The sequence below is a fragment of the Canis lupus genome, chromosome 9 (genome assembly GCF_011100685.1).
Source record: "Canis lupus familiaris isolate Mischka breed German Shepherd chromosome 9, alternate assembly UU_Cfam_GSD_1.0, whole genome shotgun sequence".
Classification (NCBI taxonomy): Eukaryota; Metazoa; Chordata; class Mammalia; order Carnivora; family Canidae; genus Canis; species Canis lupus.
Window position 1 is genome coordinate 53,407,565 of NC_049230.1, and position 24,028 is coordinate 53,431,592.

The window sequence follows — 24,028 nt, forward strand, 5'->3', positions numbered from 1 at the left end:
CACCTGGGCTGCGCGCCGAGTCGGGCTCGCGTAGTGCAGCACGACCGACAGGCTGCGAACTGCAAGAACGTCCGCTCGATTTCATTGTGGGGGGAGCGGGCAGGGGGCAGGTCGCACAAGGAAAGCAAACAGACTAAAAATACTTGGCCCACAAGACGTCTTGTGGAAATTTTATTATATAGAGTGTAAAATGAATTGTCAGTCAAATAAAAAGAACACTTTAAAAAAAAAAACAACATGCATAACATTTTCCAATTGCCTTTTTTTAATAGTTAGACATTTCAAGCATTATAAGGAAAATAAGGAGAAAAATCCAGAAACTGTAACTTCGGTACATTTCAAACGGAATGTCCCTCGGGTCAATTAAAAATGCGAGAAAAATAGCTTCGATTCCGTTTTTCTTTCCTTTAAAAATACATGTTATCTGTACAAGTTGCACTACAGTAAACACTGAAAATCATATTATCCCTTTTATTAAATCAAAATTATTTAATTCATATGGTGGTTAATACTAGATTTATTTATCCATCTAGTTAATTTGACAAATATTAAGAAAATATTTAAAAGAAAAAAAGGAAGAAACATCTCGGAATTAAACAACAGTTACTACATTTTCACGCGGTTTAACGTTCCACAGTGTTTGTTAAAAGTTATATCGAATTTCTTTTTAATATTAAAAATAACAGTATTTATATTTCTGAGAGAAGAAAGGTTTTTTGTTTTGTTTTTAAAACAAGCTTGGAGGTCTTAGATACACAACTGCCACTGGTAATAGAGACACGGAAAAAAACGTTTGCTAAACACACGGACACATTTTTATATTACCCTTTAGCACTCTAGAAATTATACAAACCCTATAAAATGCCCCCTCCCAATCCCTGTTGGACAGCAATACAATTATCTGTCTCAATTCAGAATTCACATAATTAATTACAATACATAATAGTTCAGTTTTTTAAAAAATGCAATAAAACCAGACAGCCAAGATAACAAGAAATTAGAAGTAAAACATTTAATGAATTTACACATTTAAGAATATTTAAATACTGTTTAAAAATTTTTTTAAAGAATTTGTTACATACCACCTAAGACTTCCAAGCCACTTTCTGTTGCAACAGAAAAAAACTGTAAATAAAAAGACACGCAACAAAACGGAACAAAACAAAACAAACACACCGTGTTGAAATGTCACTGCTCTGAGGCACATTCTGGTGCCTGAATCTGCAGGTCTTGCTCCAAAAAGAATCCCAGAGCTTACACATTTGAAATAACAAACAAAAATAATGAAACAGAAATTACCAGCAATTTTTAGTAACTAATTTTCCCGATTTTTAGAAAAATCCTGTTAATCTAAATATAGTGTTTCACAGAAAACAAAGGTTCTTCATCAAAAGGTTTGCAAATCTAAAAACCTCTGTTACAAATACGTTTTTGCTCACAATGATTTCGGGGAGAAAAGAGCCGCAGGTGGCTGTCCTACTGCTCCTGTGGGAAGGAAGGGGACAGAAGTTAGTCTGTGAGGCCAGCTCTTGTGTCCTGTCTCAGCCTGGGGCTCTGAAGGCAGGGAGGTGACAGGTCACCCTTTCCCCTGTGGCTCTGGATCTGGCCCAGACACATGGTCTCCTGTACAGGAGGGTCCTGGGGCAGCTACTCAAGCAGGGGAGCCAGCACGAGATACCTTTCCACCACTGCCCACCGGCCCTGACACCTGTCTCCACTGAGCCCAGGCACAGAGGGCCAATTTTGGCAGTGAGATGACCAGCGAGTTTGGGTCCATGGGGACCTGGTCAGCAGCAGGTCACCTGAAAGGTGCATGGGGGCGCCTTTGGTCATGTTCCTACATTAATAAGAAATCCATTTTTGGCTTCTAACTGGATGGAGCCCTCCAGCTTTCCGTGCGGGATGAAGATCTGGTGCTCTGCCCTGCCCAGCCTTCAGAGGGTGTGGACTTGCCCTCTCCCTGCCGCCCCTCACTGCTGAGGGCCGGGGGGCGGGGGGGCGGGGGGAACAGTCTGGCCACACAACCTTCTTTAAGAGCAGCAGCAGGTGTGTCTCCCACGCTCCCTACCATAGTGCCAAGCCCGCCCAGTACCACAGGCTTGTCACTCTCACTGACGGCTGGGGAAACTGAGGCCTAGCAAGAGAAACTGGAGTGTCACTCAGCCTTGCACAGTGAGGGCCGAGACATGAGAGAGAACCGGGCACTTCCTTACAAAGGCTGCACAGCCAATTCCTCTCCCACTCAGCCCAAACCTGCGAGGAGGGGGCCAGCGTGGTCCCAGCCGGCCTCTCAGCAGACAGCTGCCATGCTGGGCGGCACAGGGGCGAGGGCCATCCCTCCGCAGCCGCGTTCCTGCCCTGGGGTCAGGCACACACACAGGCTTGGCAGAAAGGGGGTCAGGACTGGTCTGGGTAGGCCCTGCGGTGCTGGTGATGGGCTACAGACCTGGCTGTGGGCCTGAGCTTGCCCTAACGTCTGCCCGTAGAAGGCCACCTGCTGTCTGTAATATTCCGCCCAGGCCATTGTGTAGTCCGGCGGGGAGCTGGCCTGAGGAGCAGCGCTGGCGGCGTGACCTGATGACAAAGGAGAGCACAGGGGTTATCGGGGGTGGGGATGTGTCTGGGGAGGTAAAGGACGCTGTCAGCTTAGAGGAATCCCTTCCCAAAGACGGGGGCAGCTGGAAAAAGTGCCAATGCGCTCTCCCTCTGGGCTCCGGTGAGTCTGGCGCTGGAGGGTCCTTGGGATGCTGTGCGGTTGGGCACTGCCCAGGGCCCTGCTGCAGAAAGGACCCTCAGCCACGTGCTACCTGTCCCTGCTCTGCCCCCACAAGATCGCACATCCGTCTTGTCAAAATCACCATCTCTGCCTCTGTCTGCCTACCCCATGGGCTGCCAGGGCCAGAGAAAGAGAGAGAGACACAGACACACAGAGAGCGAGGTGGAGAAGGAGAGGAGGAGGGAGGGAGGAAGAAGGAAAAGAGTGCAAGTGCCCCACTGGGGGCAGGGTGTACCTGTACAGAGCATCCAATCCCAGGAGGGCTGGGGAAGATAGGGCATCTGGCCTTCCAGCAGGTGCTCTGGGTGACGAGGACCTCCCTGACTGCCCCAACCCCCCAAGCTATCAATGGGGTGACAATCCAAACACCAGGGTAACCATTTCTTTGACACTCCTTGACCTGATTTTTGTCAACCAGCAGGTAACATACTCTGCAGTCAAGACACGTGAGCACCTCCTCCAACCACACTCTGGCTCGGTACTTTTGGAATACAAAGGAATTAGGGCTAATTTTAAAGGATTCACTTGGGGGCTTTTTTCGGTTGCTGTAACTAGATTTTTCTTCTCTTAACCGTTAAAGAGATGGGTTTAGTTTCTGGCACAACTAAAAAATGAGCTAACTTAAGAAAAGAAACAAGCACGTTGGCACCCACACCAACTTTGGGCTGCCTTCTTGGAGTTTTACCCTCTTTCTCCTCCCTGCCCTGAAAGGATCAGAAAGAGCTGGGTGGAGGCAAGATGGTCAGGGACCAGGGGCCTGCTGCTCTGAGTCCTGGCCAAGCGGTTCCAAAGGGGATGGCTGAGGCTGGACAGCTGGCCCCGAGCTTGTCCTTAGGTTCTCTGGTGTCTAGAAGGGGGGGGGGGGGCGGCAGCAGACGGCTCCACCACGTCTTCTCTGACAGACACCCAGGGGACACAGGGAGACAAAGGCAGACTGAGAACGAAGTCACACAGGGAGAGCGCAGGAAGAACGAAGGTGACAGGGCACCACGACCGCGAGGCCTCCAGGCGCGGGGGCTCTGGGCCTAGGGTCTGCTTGTTCAGAGGGCCGTCTCACTCACTCTGTTTTTTGTAATAGTCTTCCCAGGCCTTGCTGTAGTCAGGCTGGCTGCTCGGCGGCTGGCTCTGCTGGCCTGTGCGGAGAACACAAAAGCAGTCAGGCCCCTGGCGCCGGCTCTGGACCCCATGGCCTGGTAAGGCAGCAGCAGGCCGGCCATGGGGAGACATGGGGACGCCCCAGAGGGCCTCCACCCAGGCCCACGAGGTGTGACTAAGGACCCCTGGGAGGAGGGGGTTGGGCAGGACTGCTGCCCCCCCCCAAGAGCAGAGGGTCGGAAGAGCCTTGATCCTTCAGATGGAGATATGAGCTCAGGGTGCCCCGGAGCCAGAGTGACCTCATCTGAGGCTCCCTGAACTGAATCGGCCTTCGGATGGAACAAGGAATCCAAGTGGTGCTGACCACACTCTTCCCCTGACCCTTCTGTTCAGAGACTGACGGCTTTAACTCTGGACAAGCAGAAGCACAGGAAGCGTGAGGGGAAATGGCCCGGACATTGCTTGCGACAGAAGACGAGGTACACACAGCGGAGGGGCTGAGGGCCACAACATGCATCTGACCTCAATCTGGCCTCGTGCCTTTCTGGGGTAGGAGTGGAGGGGAAGAAGAGGTGTGTGGGGCTGTTCCTGGCACCCCACCAGGGGCGCGTGCTCTGTGTGGCACTGGCAGGAAAGATCTGGGGAGCGAGTGACTGCGGCCTGCCTCTGCAGGGGTTAGAAGCCCTGACCAGAGCGACAAGTTGGGACCTTTCCTTCTGCTGAGGTCAGGGCTGGCTCACGTGTCCACCTGCTCGGACCCCATTCAGCATTTGGTTTTCTGTTAGAATTGCAGGTGGTGGCTAGAGACCATAGTCATAGCAGAGTGTCTTTCCTGCTACTTTACTGCAGTCTGAGGAGGGGCGTGGGGTGAGGGGAGTCTGTGTGCGGGGCAGGGGGAAGAAGTGAGGTGGGGGGACCAAAGGGCAAAGATACCCCCCACCCCCTCCTCCCAGTGGGGCAGGAAGTGGCTCAGGATGATGCGAGGAACAGAACAAGGTGGTTCTGGAGAAGGCCAGGAGAAGGGCAGCAAGAGCTCTTCCCGCAGACGCCAAGGGTTGGGCAAGCAAGAGGTTTCTTCCAAATGAGAGTTCACTAGAACCAATTCTCACCGCCTCCTATAGACAGACAAAGCTCAACACAACAAGATGAAGGAATGGGAACAGAGGCAAGAAACCAGGCACTGACTGTTTTCTTTTACTCGACCCACGGGCCTCTGCCAACCCCTCTGGGGCCAGTGGGGGTTTGAGGTTGCCAGCAGGGCAGGGCCTCTGCAGAACCATGGCCCCAGGGTCTAGTCCCCTCAGGCAAGAGGATGTGTCCCCTACCAAATTCCCCCCAGCCTAGGGCTCTCTCTCAGTCTCTGTCTTGAGCAATGGGGCAAAATGTGAATTCAACCCAGGCCCCCTCTTGTTCTGAGGGCACTTTCCGATCAGAACAGAAGCAAAGAAAACAGGAACAGGCTCTAGGACAAAGTGAGTGCAGTGAAATGGGCCTGGCACACTCTAGGTGGTGTACAGGTGTTCGTGGTAAAATTCTTCATATTATTCTGTATGTCTGAGACATTTCATATTAAAAAAAATATATTGGGGAGGAAAAGGAATAAAAAAAAGCTATTATACAATTTTAGGGCTCATGGGTACTTTGGAAATCAAACCTAAACCCTTCATTTCACAGACAACAGAACTGGAGTGCACAGGAGGGGGACACGCCATGTATAGCTTCGGCCTCAGGACTCCGACCCCACTGGGCTGCTTGTCTAGCTGTGACCTTGAGCAGCTACCCCCAGGCAGGGCTTCTGTGCAGAGACACTCTGCTCAGGGGGAAACAAGAGAAGCCCAGAACGAGGCTCAGTGCCCGGGGAGCTAAAAGCTGCATGCAGGGTCCTGCATCTGGTGGGCCGCAAGGATCACATGCAGATGCACTGAAGAATCCCTTCAAACACAAGCAGGCCACCGCTCCGGAGGGACAGAAAACCCGAAGGTAAGGTGTGTGTTTTGTTTTTGAAGGCTGTGAAGGTGGCTCTACCAGCAATATAACTCCAGAATGGCTCCTGAAACTCATGTGGGGCCGGAGGGCAGGCTCAGGGTGTCACCGAGCAGAGCTAATTCTCTAGCTCTGTGCTTTCTGAAAGTTCAGGAGATAGAAAGAACATCCTTTCTAAGCCAGTGCTGGAGAGAAGCGGGCGGGGGGGGGGGGGGGGGGGGACGGACACGGTCACCAGGAGGCCAGAGCTGGGGAGTGGGGAGGGCTCCCAGCAAGTATGGGGGCCTGGGAGGGAAGTGAGGGGAGGAGCTGTGGGCAGGGTCAGGTCCAAGCCTGCAGGCCTTCCTGACCCATTTGTGGAAACAAGGTGGACACCAGCCCCTAGCTCTAAGAACAGAGGAATGGGAAAGAAAGGTCTGAGAGGAGGGTCAGGAGGGAGCCAGCTGCCATCCCTGCTCAGCTGGTGGCTTCCCCCTGCCCCGGGAGGCTCCCGGCATCTCTGGGGAGGGACATGCATGCCGGGCCTACTGGCCAAGATGTGCGACTAGAGCGTTTCAGACACACCAGCCCCTTGGCCCTCCTGAGGGGGGGCGCGCGGTCCCATCTCCTCCACGTCACTTACTTGGGACCTGCTGTGTGGGCTGCTGCCACGCCTGGTAGGTGCTGCCCCATCCCTGGGTCAGAAAGGCCGGAGGACCACTAGGAGGACAAGAGAGCCACTGGTTCCAGAGCAGGCCACATCCCCCTCTCCTCACCTGGGCCCACCTCCCACCAAGCCATCCGTGGTCTAGCTCTTCTCTGCTCCCTCCACCCCACCGGTCCCGCCCGTCCCAGGAGGGCCGCAGGGATGGAGCGAGAAGTCACCTACCTCACAGGGGTGCTGTGGGGGTTTCCATTCACTTTAGCAGCAATGCTCGGGAAGCAGCCTGAGCTCCTTGGGGGAAATGTGCTAAAAGAAAGTAAAGAACAAATGAACACAGCGGGCCGAGGACCAGGTGGGGAGAGCCGCTGAGGGATGCTGGTGCTGGCCCCAAGGCCCTCTGGCTTCTGGGAGGCTCTCACCCCCAGGACTGGTCAGTGGGCTGTGAACAGGCTTACAGGGGCCGGTGGAGAGAGGCAAAGGGAGGAATCTTGCTCAAACCCAGGACTCCAGGCTTTTGGCTGGCACTCCCTAGAAGCAGCTGGAAAGAGGACCTCCTGAGACGGGGTGAACTCTTCCCACTGAGACCAACCCAAGAGACTCACTTTTGATGAGGTGCAGCAGGTGGCTGGCTGAAGGGGCTCTGTCCAAAGGCTCCGGGTGCTCCGAGACTGGTCCCCTGTCAAGGGCACAGAGGGAGCTCTCACTTGCTGTCGGCTGCACTTCTGCCCTCTGCCCAGGCCCACCCCAAGGCAAAATACAGCTTTCGGGGAGACAGAGTCAAGTAAAGTACAGATACCCTATGACACTCGCTAGCCTTGCTTCCCCACAGTGGACTTTATCTGCAGAAATGGCTTCTGCCCCATCGAGTGACCGATACCACCACACAGCCAACACGGCACCACCACAGTTGCCCTAGCGTGTCACCCTGGGGGTAGGGACCAACCTGCTTGACTCTCCCGTCAATTTAGGCTGGCCCATGGCTCTTTCTGCCATTCTACGTCCCCTTTGAGGTGAGCAGTGGCCAATCTGTCCTCCATCAACACTCCCTTTCTTTATCTGCTTTGAGGTGCCTGAAACTAAAGCCAGAGTCAATGAAAGCTGCCTGCAGGGCTGGCTGCCAGAGCCACGCCCGCGGGAGTCCGGGGGCAGTGCTGGGGGGGGAAGGCTGCCGCCTGGCTGCTCATCTAAGCCTACAAGGGATACGGCTCTGGGCCTGAGCTGCTGAGCTGCTGAGCTGCGGTGGCCTTGGTGAGTTCTGCCAGAGGGCCTGGCCCTGGCATCTCTGGGCCCCGACCTTCCCCCTTGGCAAAGTGGGAGGGGCCGCCCTCACGTGACACGAGGACTGAAAGGCACAGGAAGTACATGGTTCTGGGGGAAGAGCAGGTACCTTGGACATCCAAAAGAAAACCCAGCTATCATTAAGCCAGGCAGGGGAAGGACCTTGTACGTACGCCAACTTTCTCATCTATGAGATGTCTGGCCACCTCGATCTGTTGAGGAATGCCCCTGATGGTGAATATTCGCAGGTTGGGGTCAGTGTTGGGAGGGGGGTTCCGCTGGAGCTCCACGTGCGCTCCTGACTGCTGATTTATGCTTTTGATGTTGTCACCCCCTGCGGGCAGGTGGACACAAGACAGAGGATAAGTGGCAGTTGTGGCAGACCCAGCAGTCCGGCAGTACTCTGCTGTGAAGAGGAGGAAAGGTGTTATCTGTACCCCAGCACTGGTCTGAAAGCGGAGAAGTTCCTTCTGGGATCAACTCTGAAATCCTCCGCCTCCGGACAAATGTTAGGGCTCTCGTTTGCAAAACTAGGCTTATGAGCTGAGCCAGGGTTTCTCTCCGAGCCAGGCCGAGGCCTGGAGCCCATGGGTGGGTGCATGATGGAGCTGGGAACCTCAGAGGCTGGCTCGTGCTGCTCCTGGTGCAGCCAGGCCTTGGCCCCGGGAAGACACTCCATCCTTAGCCTTGTGGGCCACGGCTCTGCCCTCTCCCTCCCTCCACTGGGCAAACAGACAGGGCCACTGGCTCCAACAATGCCCAGAGCCCACTCGGGCCTTCAATATCCCATCCTGTCACTTCTCCAGTCCCTGCCTCCTCCATGGGCAGTGGGGGGAGGGGGGGCAGGTCTAGACAGAGAGGCAGCTGAGGATATGTGTGTGTCTGTATGTGTGTGTGAGAGAGAGAGAGAGAGAGAGACAGACAGACAGACAGACAGAGGCCTGGGTGGAGTGGGGTAATGAAAATTTAGTTGGACCCTTTGAAAAACCTGTGAGAGTTCCAGTCTCTTGAGATTTGCGTAACAAAAGCTCCAGCAGTGTCACAATGGTTTGATTCTTCTTTTGAAATTTCACAGAATTTACAGATCGGTTCTGCTCAACTGGGGGGGTGGGGTGTAGAGGGCAGAGTACAAGGAAAACCTGGAAGCCCAGAGTTTTGCGAATTTAGAAAAAGACAATCTGTGGACAATCTGGTGCAGGTGAGCAGAGAGCCCCACCAAATGATCAAAAGGCAAAGACTAAAGGCCAGTCTCTGTGTCACTCCACCCCGCCCAGAGTCAAAACTAACCTCAAATGATATTTGTCATTTTACGGTAATGTGTCCATAGTCCTTCCAGCCTGCTGCTGGAGCACCTATCAAGCAGGTGGACAAGGAGGGGGTCCCAAGAGCAGGCCCCGCCTGTGTTGTGTCTTACCTCATCCTCGGTGGGATGCTACGGTGGGATGCTACGGGAACAGGAGGCAAGGATGGAGCGGGGGTCCTGCGGCCTCCTGAAGGCAGACACCACAGGAAGGAAGAAACTGGGAGGCTGCTGGCTTTCAGAGAAAGCTTTGTTCAAATTGGCTCGTGCCATGTGTCAGTTTAGTTGATGTTGGGTTTCAATTTAAGAGCAAATGAAAAACAACAATGCAACACACCAACGTGTTACACACATGATTTTCTTAAAGTTCTGCTACGGTGGAAGAAAAGGTGTTTTCCAACTCGAGCAAACTGTACTGGCCAATGCAGAAAAGTCATAGGAAGCCTCCAGCGGCTTGCCGGCCTTGGCAGGAGTAAGCCCTTCCCAGCCCGGAAATACTGTCCTCTGCTCAGAGGTGGTGAATTTATCCTCTTTGCACCATGAAAAGCAGGCAACTTTGCTACTAAACAAAGTGTTTCTGGGGCTGAAGGAAGAGCAAGAAGAGCAAGTGGAAGCCTTCCTACCGCACACCCAGAGCTGGAAGGAAGGAATCCTCCAGCCTTCCCCAGGTGCCGCTGGTTCCGAGGCAAGAGCACAAAAGGCCTGCGCGCGTGTCTGAGGCTGAGAGCCCCGCCGCCCAGACTAGCAGTCCTCCGGAGGGCACTTGGAGCAGCAGTTCCCCAGGCCCTCTCCTCTAAGCCCAGGGCAGCATGCTAATAAGGTGAAGAGGCACCACAAAACTTCGCGGGGCCGGAAGGAGTTAATTTAAGTTCATCTTCCTTCAAAATGAGGTCACCAGCTTGGCACATGGTGGCTGTCTACAGGCTCATTCAGCAGCCTGTCCATTCTTCCACCTGATGGGGGGCAGAAGCGACCCACAAGTGGCCCCCCGGCTGGATGTGAAATCGTAAAGCAATTAATCAAACCTGCTAAAAGCCTGGCTGACAAGAGCAGGGCTGGCCACACTATCTGTCACCACTGCTGTATTTATCATGGAAATCCAGCAGGGGCCCAGGGAGGCTCAGCGTCTGTCCAAGGACTGGAGCCGGGGGCCGTGGGGGGGGTGGGGGGGGGTGGTGCACCCAATGGCCTGACTGCTGGTGGCTCCCTCTCCCATCTCCCTTACTCACCCTCATCCACACACCTTCTCTCAGAAGATGCACCCCCACACCCAGGCCTCATGTATGTGTGTGTGCGTGCGTGTGTGTCCACGCCCATGCAGCAGAGAGCAGCAGTAAAGAGAGACCCCGGCTGACAAAACTTTGGGCCTTTTGAGGCTGCTGTCAGAGCCCCAGGACACAGAGCAGTCACTTCCCTGTGGGAGTCACTCAGGGTGACTTTGTTGAGGAACAAACTACAAGGGGCGGTTCTGGCCACATCCAGATTTAACGGACTACCAAGACTGGTCACAGTACAGACAGCAAGGCTGCCCGTCTAGAGCAGACACACAGTCAGCGAGTCAACCCTCCTTGACAGGATGGTCCTCCAAAGGCAAAGACACCAAGCTCTGCTTCTCAACCCACAGGCACTGACTGGTTTCAATCTCACAGCAGCCAAGCTGATGGTCTGGGTAGTGGCTCTGACTTACACTAGCATCTGGGCAGCTGACAGCACCCCCTAAACAATGATCAGCACATACACCCTGCCAGGAAATGAAAACAAACTCACGTGGCTCCTACCACCTCCAAAGATTAATATTCTCTTTCTCTCTCATGAATAAATAAAATCTTTAAAAAAAAAAGGTGGGGGGGATCCCTGGGTGGCTCAGCGGTTTAGCGCCTGCCTTTGGCCCAGGGCGTGATCCTGGACACCCAGGATCAGGCTCCCTGCATGGAGTCTGCTTCTCCCTCTGCCTGTGTCTCTGCCTCTCAATCTCTCTCTCTCTTTCTCTCTCATGAATAAATGAAATCTTTAAAAAAAAAAAAGATTAATACTCTTGAAGACAACACAGAGACCAGAGATAGACATTTCAAGAGAGCATACCTTAGACACTGGCCACGACAGGGCCAAATGCAGACTCTAGAAGGTGAATGAGGGGCAGGAGGGATCACCCCCATGTGCTAGCATGGGACAGTATGCTAAGGCAGCTTTAGCTCTCCAACCAAGACCATTCCCAAATTGTGCTCTGTGGAACGTTAGCTTTTTCCCACAGGTCAGAGAGGTGGTGGCAGAAATTGGAGAAACTCGCAGGGCGGGGGGGGTGTAGCCTGCATTGACTTCCTCCAACATGTACGAAGGCAAATACAAAGGCCAGAGGTGAACCTGTGTGTGCTGCCCAGGGTGAGGTTTCCTGAGAACCTCTAGGGAGCCAAGGCCAGCCTGCTGCAGCCCAGGAATTGCTTGCTCTTCCCCTTGCTCGCAGTGATGGATGGCTAGCGGCCACATTAGCCACTAACAAGGGTTTCTTACCTAATGTTCTCTACAAAGCCTTGAAACAACTAACCAGTCAATTTTTATTTCCCTCCACAGGGTGTCCGTTGTTCACAGTAAATGTGCTCAAAGGATAAAAACCACTCTTACACGTGTCAATAAAGCCCAAATACCCAAATCCAGTAAGCACAAAAAGTGACACATTTGTCACAGGGCAACCTTCACTTGAGGAATTATCTCAACTGTTCCTCTGAGCTCCCGGGAGGCAAATTAATCACTAATCAGTCGATTGACAAACATCCAGAGGCCCCATCATCCTGGGCAGGGGACCTTTTTGACAACCTACGTGGCTTCACCAGGCAGTGGGGTCTTACTTTTGGTCTGTTTGTACATGATAACCGACAGCCCACTCTGCGCATGTTCATGAGAAGACCCTACCCAACAGGGTCTCTATGGAAGGCTGCTGATGTCACAGACCTGGCACCTGCAGTCAAGTGCAGCCAACAGACCTGACTTTATGTTCTGGAGGTACCATCTGGGCCCTCTCTGCTGTCGGGTAGGACAGATGGAGGGGAACCATGAAACTCCACCAGTGGCCCCTTACCTTTGCCTATGACGAGGCCACACTTATCTGCTGGCACCGTGTAGGTTATCTCCTGGACGCCACCAGGGGCTCCCACACTCCAGTCACCACGGCCACGTCCTCGTCCTCTGGCCACCGTGAGGCCTCCGAACCCATCTCTTTCCTAGGAAGGACGCAAAGCTCAAGTAAAGATTTCTGCCTCTGCCACCAGGACCACTTTTCAGCCCCAGGGAGGAGGTGAAGTGACAGGATATAATCAGTGCCACACACTAGAACCTGAGCACCTTGCCACATTTCAGTTTCTGAAGTGCTCTTTCAAAGCCAGAATTAACACAAATCACAGGAGCACTGAGGACATGTGCAGAGGAACGTGTGTGGTTTCACAAACAGCCCCACTGTACTGAACTAAAACACGCAGTCAGGTATACACTCCTGGGCTGAAGCCTAGTGCCCTCTTGCCGAGTCTTAATTACTGGGCCCTAATGTCCAGGTATCAGGAGCCGTTTTCTCCTACGTGGAGTCTGCCCTTTCCCGTGGCTAACACACGCTGGGCCCACCAGCCAGGCATTAGATGTGGAAGAGCTGCAGGCATTTCAAAGTGACAAGTATGCCTCCAACCCTCCCCTCCGCAGACACTGCTGTGGGTGGTCAGAGCACCTCACAATCCAACTAGCAAATAGGATAAAAGCCTTTTACAGATAGCCGGGTTGTGCCATTCTCCCAAAAAAGGAGGGAACAAATCAGGTGTGTGGGCCTGTGGTGTGGGGTGGAGGAGCCTCTGACATTCTCATGCCGGGCCCCCAGAACAGGGCACATCCATGGTCAACACCTAACAGAAGAAGGTTCTTTTCATTCAGGGGCAGCCAATCTCATTGGAGGTCTCTGTTCTCTGAGTAACTATGGAGCTGCAGCATTTAAATTCTTTTTTGTGGGCAGCCCGGGTGGCTCAGCGGTTTAGCGCCGCCTTCAGCCCAGGGCCTGATCCTGGAGTCCTGGGATCAAGTCACACATCGGGCTCCCTGCATGGAGCCTGCTTCTCCCTCTGCCTGTGTCTCTGCCTCTCTCTCTCTCCTCTGTGTCTCTCATGAATAAACAAAAATCTTAAAAAAAAAAATTCTTTTTTATATGTTGAGGGCAAATCTGGCCAAAGCTGAGAGCCCCTTCGTGGAAGGGAGAAGCCAAACAGATGTTCAACATAGTGGACAAATGTTTGGCAGAACCTACCTGTGCTGATTAAGAGTAAACTGAGTGTTTACCCAGAATTAAAACCAGCAGAAAACAGAGATGACTAGAGTGCTTTTTTCCTTGCACTCGGCTTTTATGAGAGACAAATGATGAGTAAACAAAGCAATTTTAGGGATTTATGTTAAAATGTATGTACACATGGGTACGTGCACACATAGCCGACTTCGTGGCCTTCCCCAGAGTCTCAGAGATGAGGCTATCTCCCCATTGCCCTGAACCTCTGTAGCTCTGGGTCTGTAGACTCCTCCTGTTACCAAGGACGCTGGTCTCTTCTGAACTTGTCTAATCCTAAGAATTGCTGCAACTCTAGCAGAAGCTCAAGCCTCCTCTCTGGGGTATGCTGATTCTGGAAGTCTGTGGTGGGGGCTATAAGCCTGTAACTTCAACATGGCCACTCCAAGACCCTGGGGATTGTGTGGGCTGCACTACCTGGTGCATACGAATCATCTGTGGTCGAGAGCTCAGCCCAGGGAGGCTCAGAGGCTTATCCCACAGGCTTGTCTAGCTATCAGCAGAGCTCAGGCTATAGTTTCCAATCTGTGCTTCTCTTCAGCTCCAGGTGTTTTTTTTTTTTTTTTTTTTAAGATTTATTTACTTATGAGAGAGAGAGAGAGAGAGAGAGACGGAGAACAGGAGGAGGGAGAAGCAGGCTCCATGCCGGGAGCCCGACGTGGGACTTGATCCCGGGACTCCAGGATCGCGCCCTGGGCCAAAGGCAGGCGCTAAACCACCGAGCCACCCAGGGATCCCCCTCCAGTGTTTTTAAACTTGCCCTCAGTTTGGCACACCTGGGAGACATGCCAACCTAGCGTCAGTCACAGTGGTTCCCAGAGCACTTCACAATGGGAGGCGGGGGTGGGGGGGTGGGGGGCGGGCAGGTGAAGATGCTAACAGCATCACACAAGCTAGCTCGCATCCTGAGAGAGAAGTGCAGGGAATCCAGTGTGTGAAGACAGCTTTAAGACTCTGGAGGATCCAGAAGTGTTTTCTGAAGCTAAGATTAGAGTTTATTTTTTTCTTCTTTTACGATTTTATTTATTTATTCATGAGAGAGAGAGAGGGGCAGAGACACAGGCAGAGGGAGAAGCAGGCTCCATGCAGAGAGCCCAATGTGGGACCATGCAGAGAGCCCAATGTGGGACCTGAACCCAGGTCTCCAGGATCACACCCTGGGCTGAAGGCAGTGCTAAACCGCTGAGCCACCTGGGCTGCCCAAGCATTTATTATTTTTTTTAAAAGAGACTCCATGCTTAGCGTGGAGCCCAATGTGGAGCTTGAACTCATGACCCTGAGATCAAGACCTGAGCTGAGATTGAGTCAGATGCTTAACCAACTGAGCCACCCAGGCGCCCTGGAGTTTACTTAATATATTTCCATGCCAAGTATACCCAATGGCTTGAAATGTGACCTGCACTGTACTTCTCCAAATAGTTTACACAGTCAGGAACTTACTATGTCAAGAAAACCTAGATAACAAAGAGCAAGAAGCTAGTAACAAAATACATGAAGGGAGGAAAAGCGCAGACGTAGAAAAGCTGCCAGCCATGTACCTGGAGGCAGGCAACTGGCAAGAGCACTGAGCTCCAGAAATGTGATCCAAGAGGGCGTGACTTCTCTTTGGTGCTGCCCCAAGACCCTGTGTGGCACTTTCTGCTTTTGCAGGTGATGTGTCTGAACTCCAGAAAGCTGGACTCACCTGGGCTGTAAGAATAAGCTCGTTGATGACATGTGCTGCATGCTGACACCGATCTGGGGGTCCCATGACTTGTGCAGCTCTCTCTGGACTAATACCATCATCTGTAGAACAAAATGAGAGACAGGGTTAGGAAAAGCCTGACTTTAGTTGGAAACAAAGGTCAGTCTGATTTGCAATCAATATTCCTACCAGATGCATAATCATCTTTTTGGATGGTTTATATCAACACTCGCTTCTTATGTAATTACAGGCATTTTAAAAAGATATCATTACAGAAACACAAGACAGTAAGGCAAAAGAAAGCAGAGCTGGTAATATATGGTATAGGTTGCCAAAATTAGCCCATCACAATGTTTTCCCATCTTCAGAGAAATGAGGAAATTAAGACAATGTAAGTAATTTTGCTCATGAAGACAAATCTACAAAATTTAAAGAACTGTCCTTTATTCTAAGATGTTAGTCTTTTTCTTAAATGGTTTTATCTTTAAATAATGAAGTCAAAATAACAGATTGTTTTTTGTCTCTCCTTGATAAAATTAAAAGCTGGAAATGCTATGAGGGCCCAGAGGAGAAAGCTAGATTGATAATTTGGTAATAGTATGGGGGGGAGGAGTGGGGAGGAAAGAGGGAGGGAGGGAACACACATGAGCTAATTATAGAGTCCCTGGCTTGTTAAGTACTTTATAATTCTTCATAGCACTAAGGATTTTTGAGAATCATCAAAACCAACCTGGCTTGAACTGAATCCTCACCCCGGCATCATTCTGAATCTTTTTGATCATTTCCCCATTTCTTCCTATTACAATCCCAACAGCAAACCTTGGCACAGACACCTGAGCACAGGGAAACAAAATCTATCAGAGCTGTCTGCAAATCTGTTATTTCTTAAAGGATACATTAAAAAAAAAAAAAAAGACCCAAAGAACAAACAACTTGATTTTGATTGCAGTGCCTTCCTAGAAATGATATGATACAGCATATTTTTCCCCTCTTAGGAAAAATATCGTGATTGATGATTACATTCTTGCCTATTAAGTTAGCTAATGCATCTGAGATTTCATCACATTAGTTATAAAAATGAAGAATAAACCTTAGAGATAAAAGGTTAAAGATGGCAAACTTATCTTCCCAATTCTATGAAATAAGCATAAATATATCATGTACACTGGTCCTTGAAAATGTCCCCCCTTCATTCTTTTATTGTGATAAAATATAAGAACACATAACCTTTATCATTTTAACCATTACTTAGTATACAGTTCAGTGGCATTAAATATACACACAACGTTGTGTAACCATCAACAGTCTCTGTACTTCCAAAACCTTTTCATCACCCCCAAAACTATGTATCCATTAAACAGTCTCCTTCCATCAGTGCTGGTCACCTCTGCTCTACATTCTACCCCTGGGAACTTGCCCATTCTGGGCGCCTCACGTGAATGGACTCACACAGTATTTGTCTCTCTGTATCTGGCTTACTTTACTAAGCATAATGTTTGCAAGCTCTATCCACGGTGCAGCGTATCTCAAAACTTCATTGTAAAGGAATGCTTTTTGGGGAGCCTGGGTGGCTCAGTCAAATAAGCACCTGACTCTTGGTTTTGGCTCAGGTCATGGTCTCAGGGTTGTGAGTTCAAGCCCTGCATTGGGGTCTGCACTCAGCAGTGAGCCTGCTTGAGATGCTCTCTCTCTGCCCCTCCCTGCCCCTGCACTCTCCTTCAGTCCCTCTCTCTCATAAATCTTTAAAAACATTTAAAAAAATAAAGGAAAGCTTTTCATTCCATTCCACCTCATCAATAAGTTGGCCTTCCAGGTCTGACACCATCACAACACAGAGCACTGAGAAAATCTGGCCTCTAGTCTTCACCTGGGCAGCAGGAAAGTGCTGAGGCAAAACCTCACAACCAGGAAGATGGCCCCGTTCCTTGAAATGCATGCAGCTGGCTCCCCTCCCTATGGTTGACTCTCTCGGTCCTTCCTCACACCCACCCAGGCTCCGAAGAGATCAAAGCTCACTCACTCACTCAAGGTTAAAGAGCTAACCAAAGTGTGGTCTACAATCTAAAAGCGCAGCCCGTTTGCCTGGAAACTAACCTGTAGGACAAGCATACCTCTATGCTGCCTCCTCCCACGCGGGCACTGAAGTCACCTCGGACACCTCGGAAGTCAGCTTGATCTTTCTCTCGAATGATCTCTAATACCATTTCTCTCGCTTGCTGCGTAAACACAGAGGAAAGGCATTATGGAAAACAAAATCCTAAGAAAAGACATGACACCAGGTGAAATTTCAAGATCAGACCCCATTAAGTCAGGCTTAAAGACTCAGAAGGTGCTCAGCTGTGGGAGAGCTCACTTCTTGTATCACAACATGGGACAGGAGGAGGCTGCTAGGGTGGGTCACATAGACCAATCTTAGGTGACGTGTTCTTTACATTGCCCAAGACATCCACACAGACAAGGGCCTGCCTTCCTTTAAGCCACAGTTGGATCAGCACATTTGTGCTAGGTCAGAGATTGATTACTATGGCCCTGAGGCATTTTGGCACACTGTTTCTTTCTGAGAGCTCTGTGGGCAAGTTCCACGTAAAAGATATCACAAGGCAACCCATCGCAGAGGAGCTCCAGGGAGGTGAAGGGAAAAGGCCAGCCTAGGGGGCCTGAATCATCCTCCAACACCCAGAGATCAAATATCCCAATTACCACCTGGCAAGACTACCTCCCAGGCCTGATGCTCTTGGAGGCACACTCAGTGTCCTCTGCCCCCCCAATGCACTTTAAGTCAGTCCATCTTGCCCATACCAGTCCCAGCCTCAAGGAACCTGCACTGGACATCAGCCATACATAACAACTCAAGTCTGGGAACCCAGATTGCATCCTGGTTCTGGAAAAACCACCCAAATAAAAACAAACAAACAGGAATTAATGTCTTCAGACATTTGGAGAAACTGCGAGCATTGGACTATAAGATCATGTTATGAGACTTGCTATCATTTTCCTAGGCCTGATTATAGAAACCAGTTCTTGGGAGATACATGCTGCAGGATCTGCGGGCAGACGGTCATGATATCTGTCACTTACTCACAAATGGTAAAGCAGAAATAAGTAAATAAATAAAACACACAAACACACGAGTGTGGCAAAATGACAGGTAGGACGAGGCTACACAAGTACATGTTCACTGTTCATCTTTTCAACTTGTCTGTATGTCTAAAGATTTTTATAATAAAAAGTTGGGAGAGAAAGCAAACACACAACCATTTATCCTAAACACAGGAAACGGCTTTTCCCAAATAAAAAATGTAGAATACACGTACTTTTAAAATTAAAACAAAAAAACTAAAAATATTTTGTTGTGACTTCCCTGCAAATGCGTGGAATGTCAAGAAAATAAGCTCTTTCATAAAAGAACAGAAGGTTCCACCAGAGAAGGCAAGCAGGGAGCCAATGTGCACACATTTAGAAAGGTGAGATGCGGGATCCCTGGGTGGCTCAGCGGTTTGGCGCCTCCCTTCTGCCCAGGGCGTGATCCTGGAGACCTGGGATCGAGTCCCACATGGGGCTCCCTGCATGGAACCTGCTACTCTCTCTGCCTGTATCTCTGCCTCTCTCATAAATAAATTTAAAAAATCTTTTGGAAAAAAAAAAAAGGAAGGTGAGATGCTTTGGAGGGGCAAGGCACCTGGGGGACCCTGGCCTGCTGGAGGGGAGTGAGGTGCTGCACCACTGCCTGGAGTCCAAGGCCTGAGGCCGTCTGAATCACTGGCCCTCAATTCTGCTTTAAAATCATGATTCTTAATCATGATGTGAGGCTTGATACTGGGACCCCAGGATCATGCCTGGAGCCAAAAGCAGATGCTTAACTGCTGAGCCACCCAGGTGTCCCTAAAACCAGGATTTTTACCTATGTACCTGGACCGGAAGAACTCCTGATAACAGCAAATTGAGTTATGCTGAACAAGAACATTAAAAACTGGGGGAAATTATACTGTATGCTGGCAAGCTGAATTAAAAAAAAAATTAGGGGATCCCTGGGTGGCTCAGCGGTTTAGTGCCTGCCTTTGGCTCGGGGTGCGATCCTGAGTCCTGGGACCGAATCCCACATCGGGCTCCCGGCATGGAGCCTGCTTCTCCCTCTGCCTGTGTCTCTGCCTCTCTCTCCCTCTCTATCATGAATGAATAAATAAAATCTTTAAAAATAAATAAATAAATAATCAAAAAATAAAAAAAAAAATTAGGCAGCCAAGGTGGCTCAGTGGTTTAGCGCCGCCGTTGGCCCAGGGTGTGATTCTGGAGACCTGGGATCGAGTCCCATGTCAGGATCCCCGTGGGGAGCCTGCTTCTCCCTCTGCCTGTGTCTCTGCCTCTCTTTCTCTCTCTCTCTGTGTTTTTCATGAACAAATAAATAAAATCTTAAAAAAAATAAAAATTAAAATTAAAATTAAAAAAATACTTAAAAAAAAAAAGGAATTGGGGGAAACAGGGGTGCCTAGGTTCAGTTAGTGAAGTGTCTGCCTTTGGCTCAGGTCTTGATCTCAGGGTTCTGGGATTGACCCCCACATTAAGCTCCTTGCTCAGTGGGGAGTCTGCTTCTCCCTCTGCTCTGCTCATGCTCTCTTTTAATAAATAAATATTAAAAAAGAAAGAATTGGGGGAAATGAATAGGAGAAGGGGATTAAGAGGTATAAACTTGCATTTATAAAAGTAGTAAGTCCTGGAGTTGAGAAGTACAGCACAGGGGACATGATCACTAATACTTTAATAACTGCACAGTGATGGATGATAAGCACACTATGGTGAGCCAAGGCGTGATGGATATAATTTTGCAATGTGCTGAATCATTCTGTTGTACCCCGAGACTGCCATAATATCATGTTAATTACAATAAACATATATACCTACATAAACACACACACAAATACATATATGTGTAAATAAAGTATCATCGTGGAGGGGAAGAATGGGGGAAATATTTTGCAGGAGACTGGTAACCTCCACTGGCTCAAAGCCCCAGAACTCCTGTGGAGAAACAGCTGTTACTGACAGCCTAGCTCACCAAGGTATGCCACCCTGGAAGTCCTCTAAATGCAGCAAAGGCACAGTATGCTGCAGTGGGCAGGAAAAGAACATTCGTATTTCAAGAGAACAGACACATTCCCACACCCGCAGCCCACTCACATTCCTGCTGGCAGTGAGAGTCAGAGGGTGGAACTGCCCCAGATGGTCTAAACCTAAGCCCTTTACTGCTTTCAGAAATGGGCTATACTCTGTGGCTGGGAGCTCAGGGCACAGGGTGCTTGCTAGGAGGGCACACATATACGGGTGGGGTGCTCATCTCCCACCTAAGCGGGAAGTCTTGCAAAATAGGACCAAGAGAGAACAAGCAAGTAAGAGCCAGAGAGACCCAGCAGCCGAGGTACCCAAAGGCTAACAGATGGAAAACTGCATCTTATCAGTGCAACAAAATCATCTTCATTTATGGGAATGTTCCATATGTGCACTGTCCATGACCAGAGCTGCCATCCTCATGTGGCTCTTAGGCTCTCAAAATATGGCCAGTGTAAACAAGAAACTCCATTCTCATTTAATTTGAATTAATTTAAATGGCCACTTGTGGCTAGTGGCTCTGAAGGAGACAGGCCGACCTCATATCCTATCATCATGCTTAGTTTGGACAACAGTTCACCTTAAATAAAACAACACCCAGTTTGATAACTCCCTCCCTCCCATCCATCCATCCATCCATCCATCCATCCATCCATCTATCTATTAGAGGCACACAGTGAGAGAGAGAGAGGCAGAGACACAGGCAGAGGGAGAAGCAGGCTCCATGCACCGGGAGCCCAACGTTGGACTCGATCCCGGGTCTCCAGGATCGCGCCCTGGGCCAAAGGCAGGCACTAAACTGCTGCACCACCCAGAGATCCCCAGGTAACTTCTTGAATAACATACAAGCTCGACACATTCCTCCCAAGTGATAGCCCCATACCCAGGACCTGCCCCATTCGTGACTTCTTTCCTACCTGTACTTTGAACGGGTCTCCAGTGATGCGGAGAGGCTTGTCTGCTCCCGTAGGCAATGGGCCATCCTGGATCATGACCATTTTCACACCTGTCCGCTCCTATGGGGGAAGCACACCAGCAGTACAGCCCTCACCACCATGAACGAGAATGCAGCATGGTGCAAGAAGCATGGGGCTGGGCCCCATCCCCCATCAGGCACGTTCCACCTACCACAAGGTACCGCCCTTTGAGAACATCAGTGTACAGTTCATGCTAGACAGCTGCCAAGTGTGATATGGAAAACTATTTCCCCAAACCCTCCTCTTCTCCTGGTCCCCAGAATATCTCAATCCAATGAACTACTTTTTTGACATATTAGGGACTAACATCATCTAGTTAGGGCCCATGCACAGCTCTGAGAAGGAAAGGCTCCTGCTGCCCTATTTCACTGATGGGGCAGGCCCTGAGAGCAAGCTGCCCAAGGTCTCAGAGCTGGGGCATGGGGGAGCAAAAGGTGGCTTCCAGGACCCTAGAGCCCACATTAGAGTGCCCGCCAGGCCAAGTGCTGGTGCGTGAGAGCGCACGCTAGGCAGCCCACGACCCCTGACTTGCAACTTCAAAAGCCCAGAAGTTTGGAAATAAGTTTGCTCATAACTCATTTGGCAGCAAAACTAATCCAAACTCATGGAAGCATATCTGTACCCCTTCTCTCACTGACTACGACTGTCAAGATGTTTGGCTAGGCCAACAGGCATCGGATTACAGGATGTGCCCTGGAACTTCCTGGGGGTGTTCTTTTTTTTTATCTTTTTTTTTTTAGATTTATTTATTCATAGAGACAGAGACAGAGAGAGAGAGGCAGAGACATAGGCAGAGGGAGAAGCAGGCCCCATGAAGGGAGCCCAACGTGGGACTCGATCCCGGGACTCTGGGGTCACACCCTGGACTGAAGGCAGAGCTAAACTGCTGAGCCACATGGGCTGCCCTTCTAGGGGTGTTCAATTCTGACACATTTCTGGCTTCCCATGTCTCATATGAGGGGTTCTGGAATAGGAGCAGCTAATGTTCATGGAGCATTTACTCAGTAACAGGCTCTGTTCTAAGGATCTTAAGTAAATATAAAATCACGAGTATTATTTCAGCTTCATTACAAGAGTGAGGCGGGCATTTCCCCACCTTTACAGACAAGGACTCTGAGCCCTGGAGAAATATACAAACATATTTAAGGTCAGGCAGCTAGGGAGAGGGTGTGTGGCTGGCTAAAAGCTCCAGCTCTGGATGCAGTTCTTTCATCCAAGATGTTGTTGTCTGATGGTAAAAACAAGCCTAACAGAGTGTGACCACCCCAGTGGGCAGTACCACTTGGCATCATACCTGGACTCAGGCCTGGCCACAGTAACTGTTCATAAAGTATCTGTCGAATGGAGGATCTGTGCACTGACGTAAGCAGAGGGTGGCAGGGGAGCTCTGCACCGAGAGGTGTATAGCCAGTCTAGCAATGGGGAGTTTGGGTTATGACTAGCCCTAACCCCCAGTCCCAGAAGCCCTCCTGGAGCACCACTCTGTTAAGGGCTCACATACCTGCAGCTGCTTGATCGTCTCCCCTCCTTTGCCGATGACCAAACCCACTTTAGACGCAGGGATAAGAATTTCCTGGATTGTGCTATTGCCGTCTATGTCGTTGTGAAAGCCAGGTCCATTCCGACAGCGGTCCACAATCTGCCCCAGGAGCCGTTTGGCTTGTCTTTGGGAGGGAAAGAATCACAAGAGAAAGAGCATTACATGAATGTGCTAGTTGCCTGGAGAATGAAGGACAACAGCATTGGGGGAAGACCATGAAGGAGTCAAGGCAGCCCTCCATCCAGCTCCAGCTCCTCCCCTACAACCCGGGAGGTCTCTGCCATTCGCCACGCTACTGGGCTGGAATTTAAAAGTGACACGCACCACACACCAACATTCCAACACAGCCCTCTCCTGGCCTGCCCTTTGCTCATGACGGTGTCTCACATTTCCATCACAAACACGTTTCATCTCCTATCAGAACCTTCAGCTGCTAAGGTGGCGGAGACCGCCTTTGATCCCTCTTCTGCACCTCTCTCTGGTCCCCAGTCCAACGTAACGCTTCACACAGAGGAGATACTCAAGAGACACTGGTTAAATATGGGCAGGAGAGAGCAACGAGAGAGATAGGAAGAAAGAAAGCGAGAGTTAGTAGTCACCATCTGAATTCCCAGATTCCAAGTTTCTTCCCCCAGCCAACCTGCTCTACAACTTCTGAGATGACCTTCCAGCTCAGGCTATGGCTGATCGCCAGTGTGGTCTGAAGGGGTGAGAAGAAGAGGCAGCACAGCCCCAGTGCAGTCACAGGACCACAGATGTCTGCTTTGTGCCTGTCCATTTGGATTTTCAGGCTCCTGCTTTCCCCTGTGATGCTGTCTGGTGCCAGTGGACCCGAGGAAGGGGAGGGAAACGGCAGTGTTGACATAGCATGGCCTGACCAGCCGAGGCTGCCTGTTGGGGTGATCGCCTTTTCAGCACCAGAAGCTCCCGTGGCTGGTTTTTCTGTGGGTTTTTTTTTCTTTTTGCAGGATTTATTCTTTATTTTTTTATTATTATTTTTTTTTAGTATTTATTCTTTAAATCACCATGTGCAATCTGTTTTTTGGTTCCTCCGATAGGATAGCATTCAGCTACTATATAGGCTGGCTGTACAGTATACTCGAAGAAAATGAAACGGTTTCCTCCTAAAGTTACAATCCTGTTGCCCCGACTGCCTGGGTAGAAGAGGAAGCAGGAATGGTTAGAAGAGTAGAGGAAAGAAAAGAAAGGGAGGAAACAGATGTTGCCTTTTGTAGTCTTGAGCCTCTCTGTATACAGAATTGGCCTGGCCGGTCTTCTCAGCGACACCAGCAGCTTAATATTTTGCTTGTGTACTAAATTAACCTGTGTTGGAAGAAAAA

General features: G+C 50.3%; 1 protein-coding gene across 6 annotated transcripts in view; it reads right to left on the bottom strand.

The window, feature by feature from the left end:
• Positions 1–242: 242 nt before the first annotated feature.
• The window catches only part of FUBP3 (far upstream element binding protein 3), a 53,104-nt gene continuing 29,318 nt past the window's right edge, over positions 243–24,028 (bottom strand). For 5 of the 6 annotated variants that reach the window (XM_038549025.1, XM_038549024.1, XM_038549027.1 and 2 more), the window contains 13 exons: positions 22,650–22,812; positions 21,089–21,187; positions 17,180–17,284; positions 15,799–15,901; positions 15,069–15,169; positions 12,149–12,290; positions 7,949–8,109; positions 7,100–7,173; positions 6,723–6,803; positions 6,477–6,553; positions 3,838–3,909; positions 2,447–2,574; positions 243–1,485 (listed from right to left, as the gene is read on the bottom strand). In XM_038549025.1, coding sequence (XP_038404953.1) covers positions 1,477–1,485; positions 2,447–2,574; positions 3,838–3,909; positions 6,477–6,553; positions 6,723–6,803; positions 7,100–7,173; positions 7,949–8,109; positions 12,149–12,290; positions 15,069–15,169; positions 15,799–15,901; positions 17,180–17,284; positions 21,089–21,187; positions 22,650–22,812 — 1,315 coding nt within the window. In that variant the 3' untranslated portion in view covers positions 243–1,476. The remainder of the gene's footprint in view (positions 1,486–2,446; positions 2,575–3,837; positions 3,910–6,476; positions 6,554–6,722; positions 6,804–7,099; positions 7,174–7,948; positions 8,110–12,148; positions 12,291–15,068; positions 15,170–15,798; positions 15,902–17,179; positions 17,285–21,088; positions 21,188–22,649; positions 22,813–24,028) is intronic. The other variant, XM_038549028.1, reaches the window with a different exon arrangement.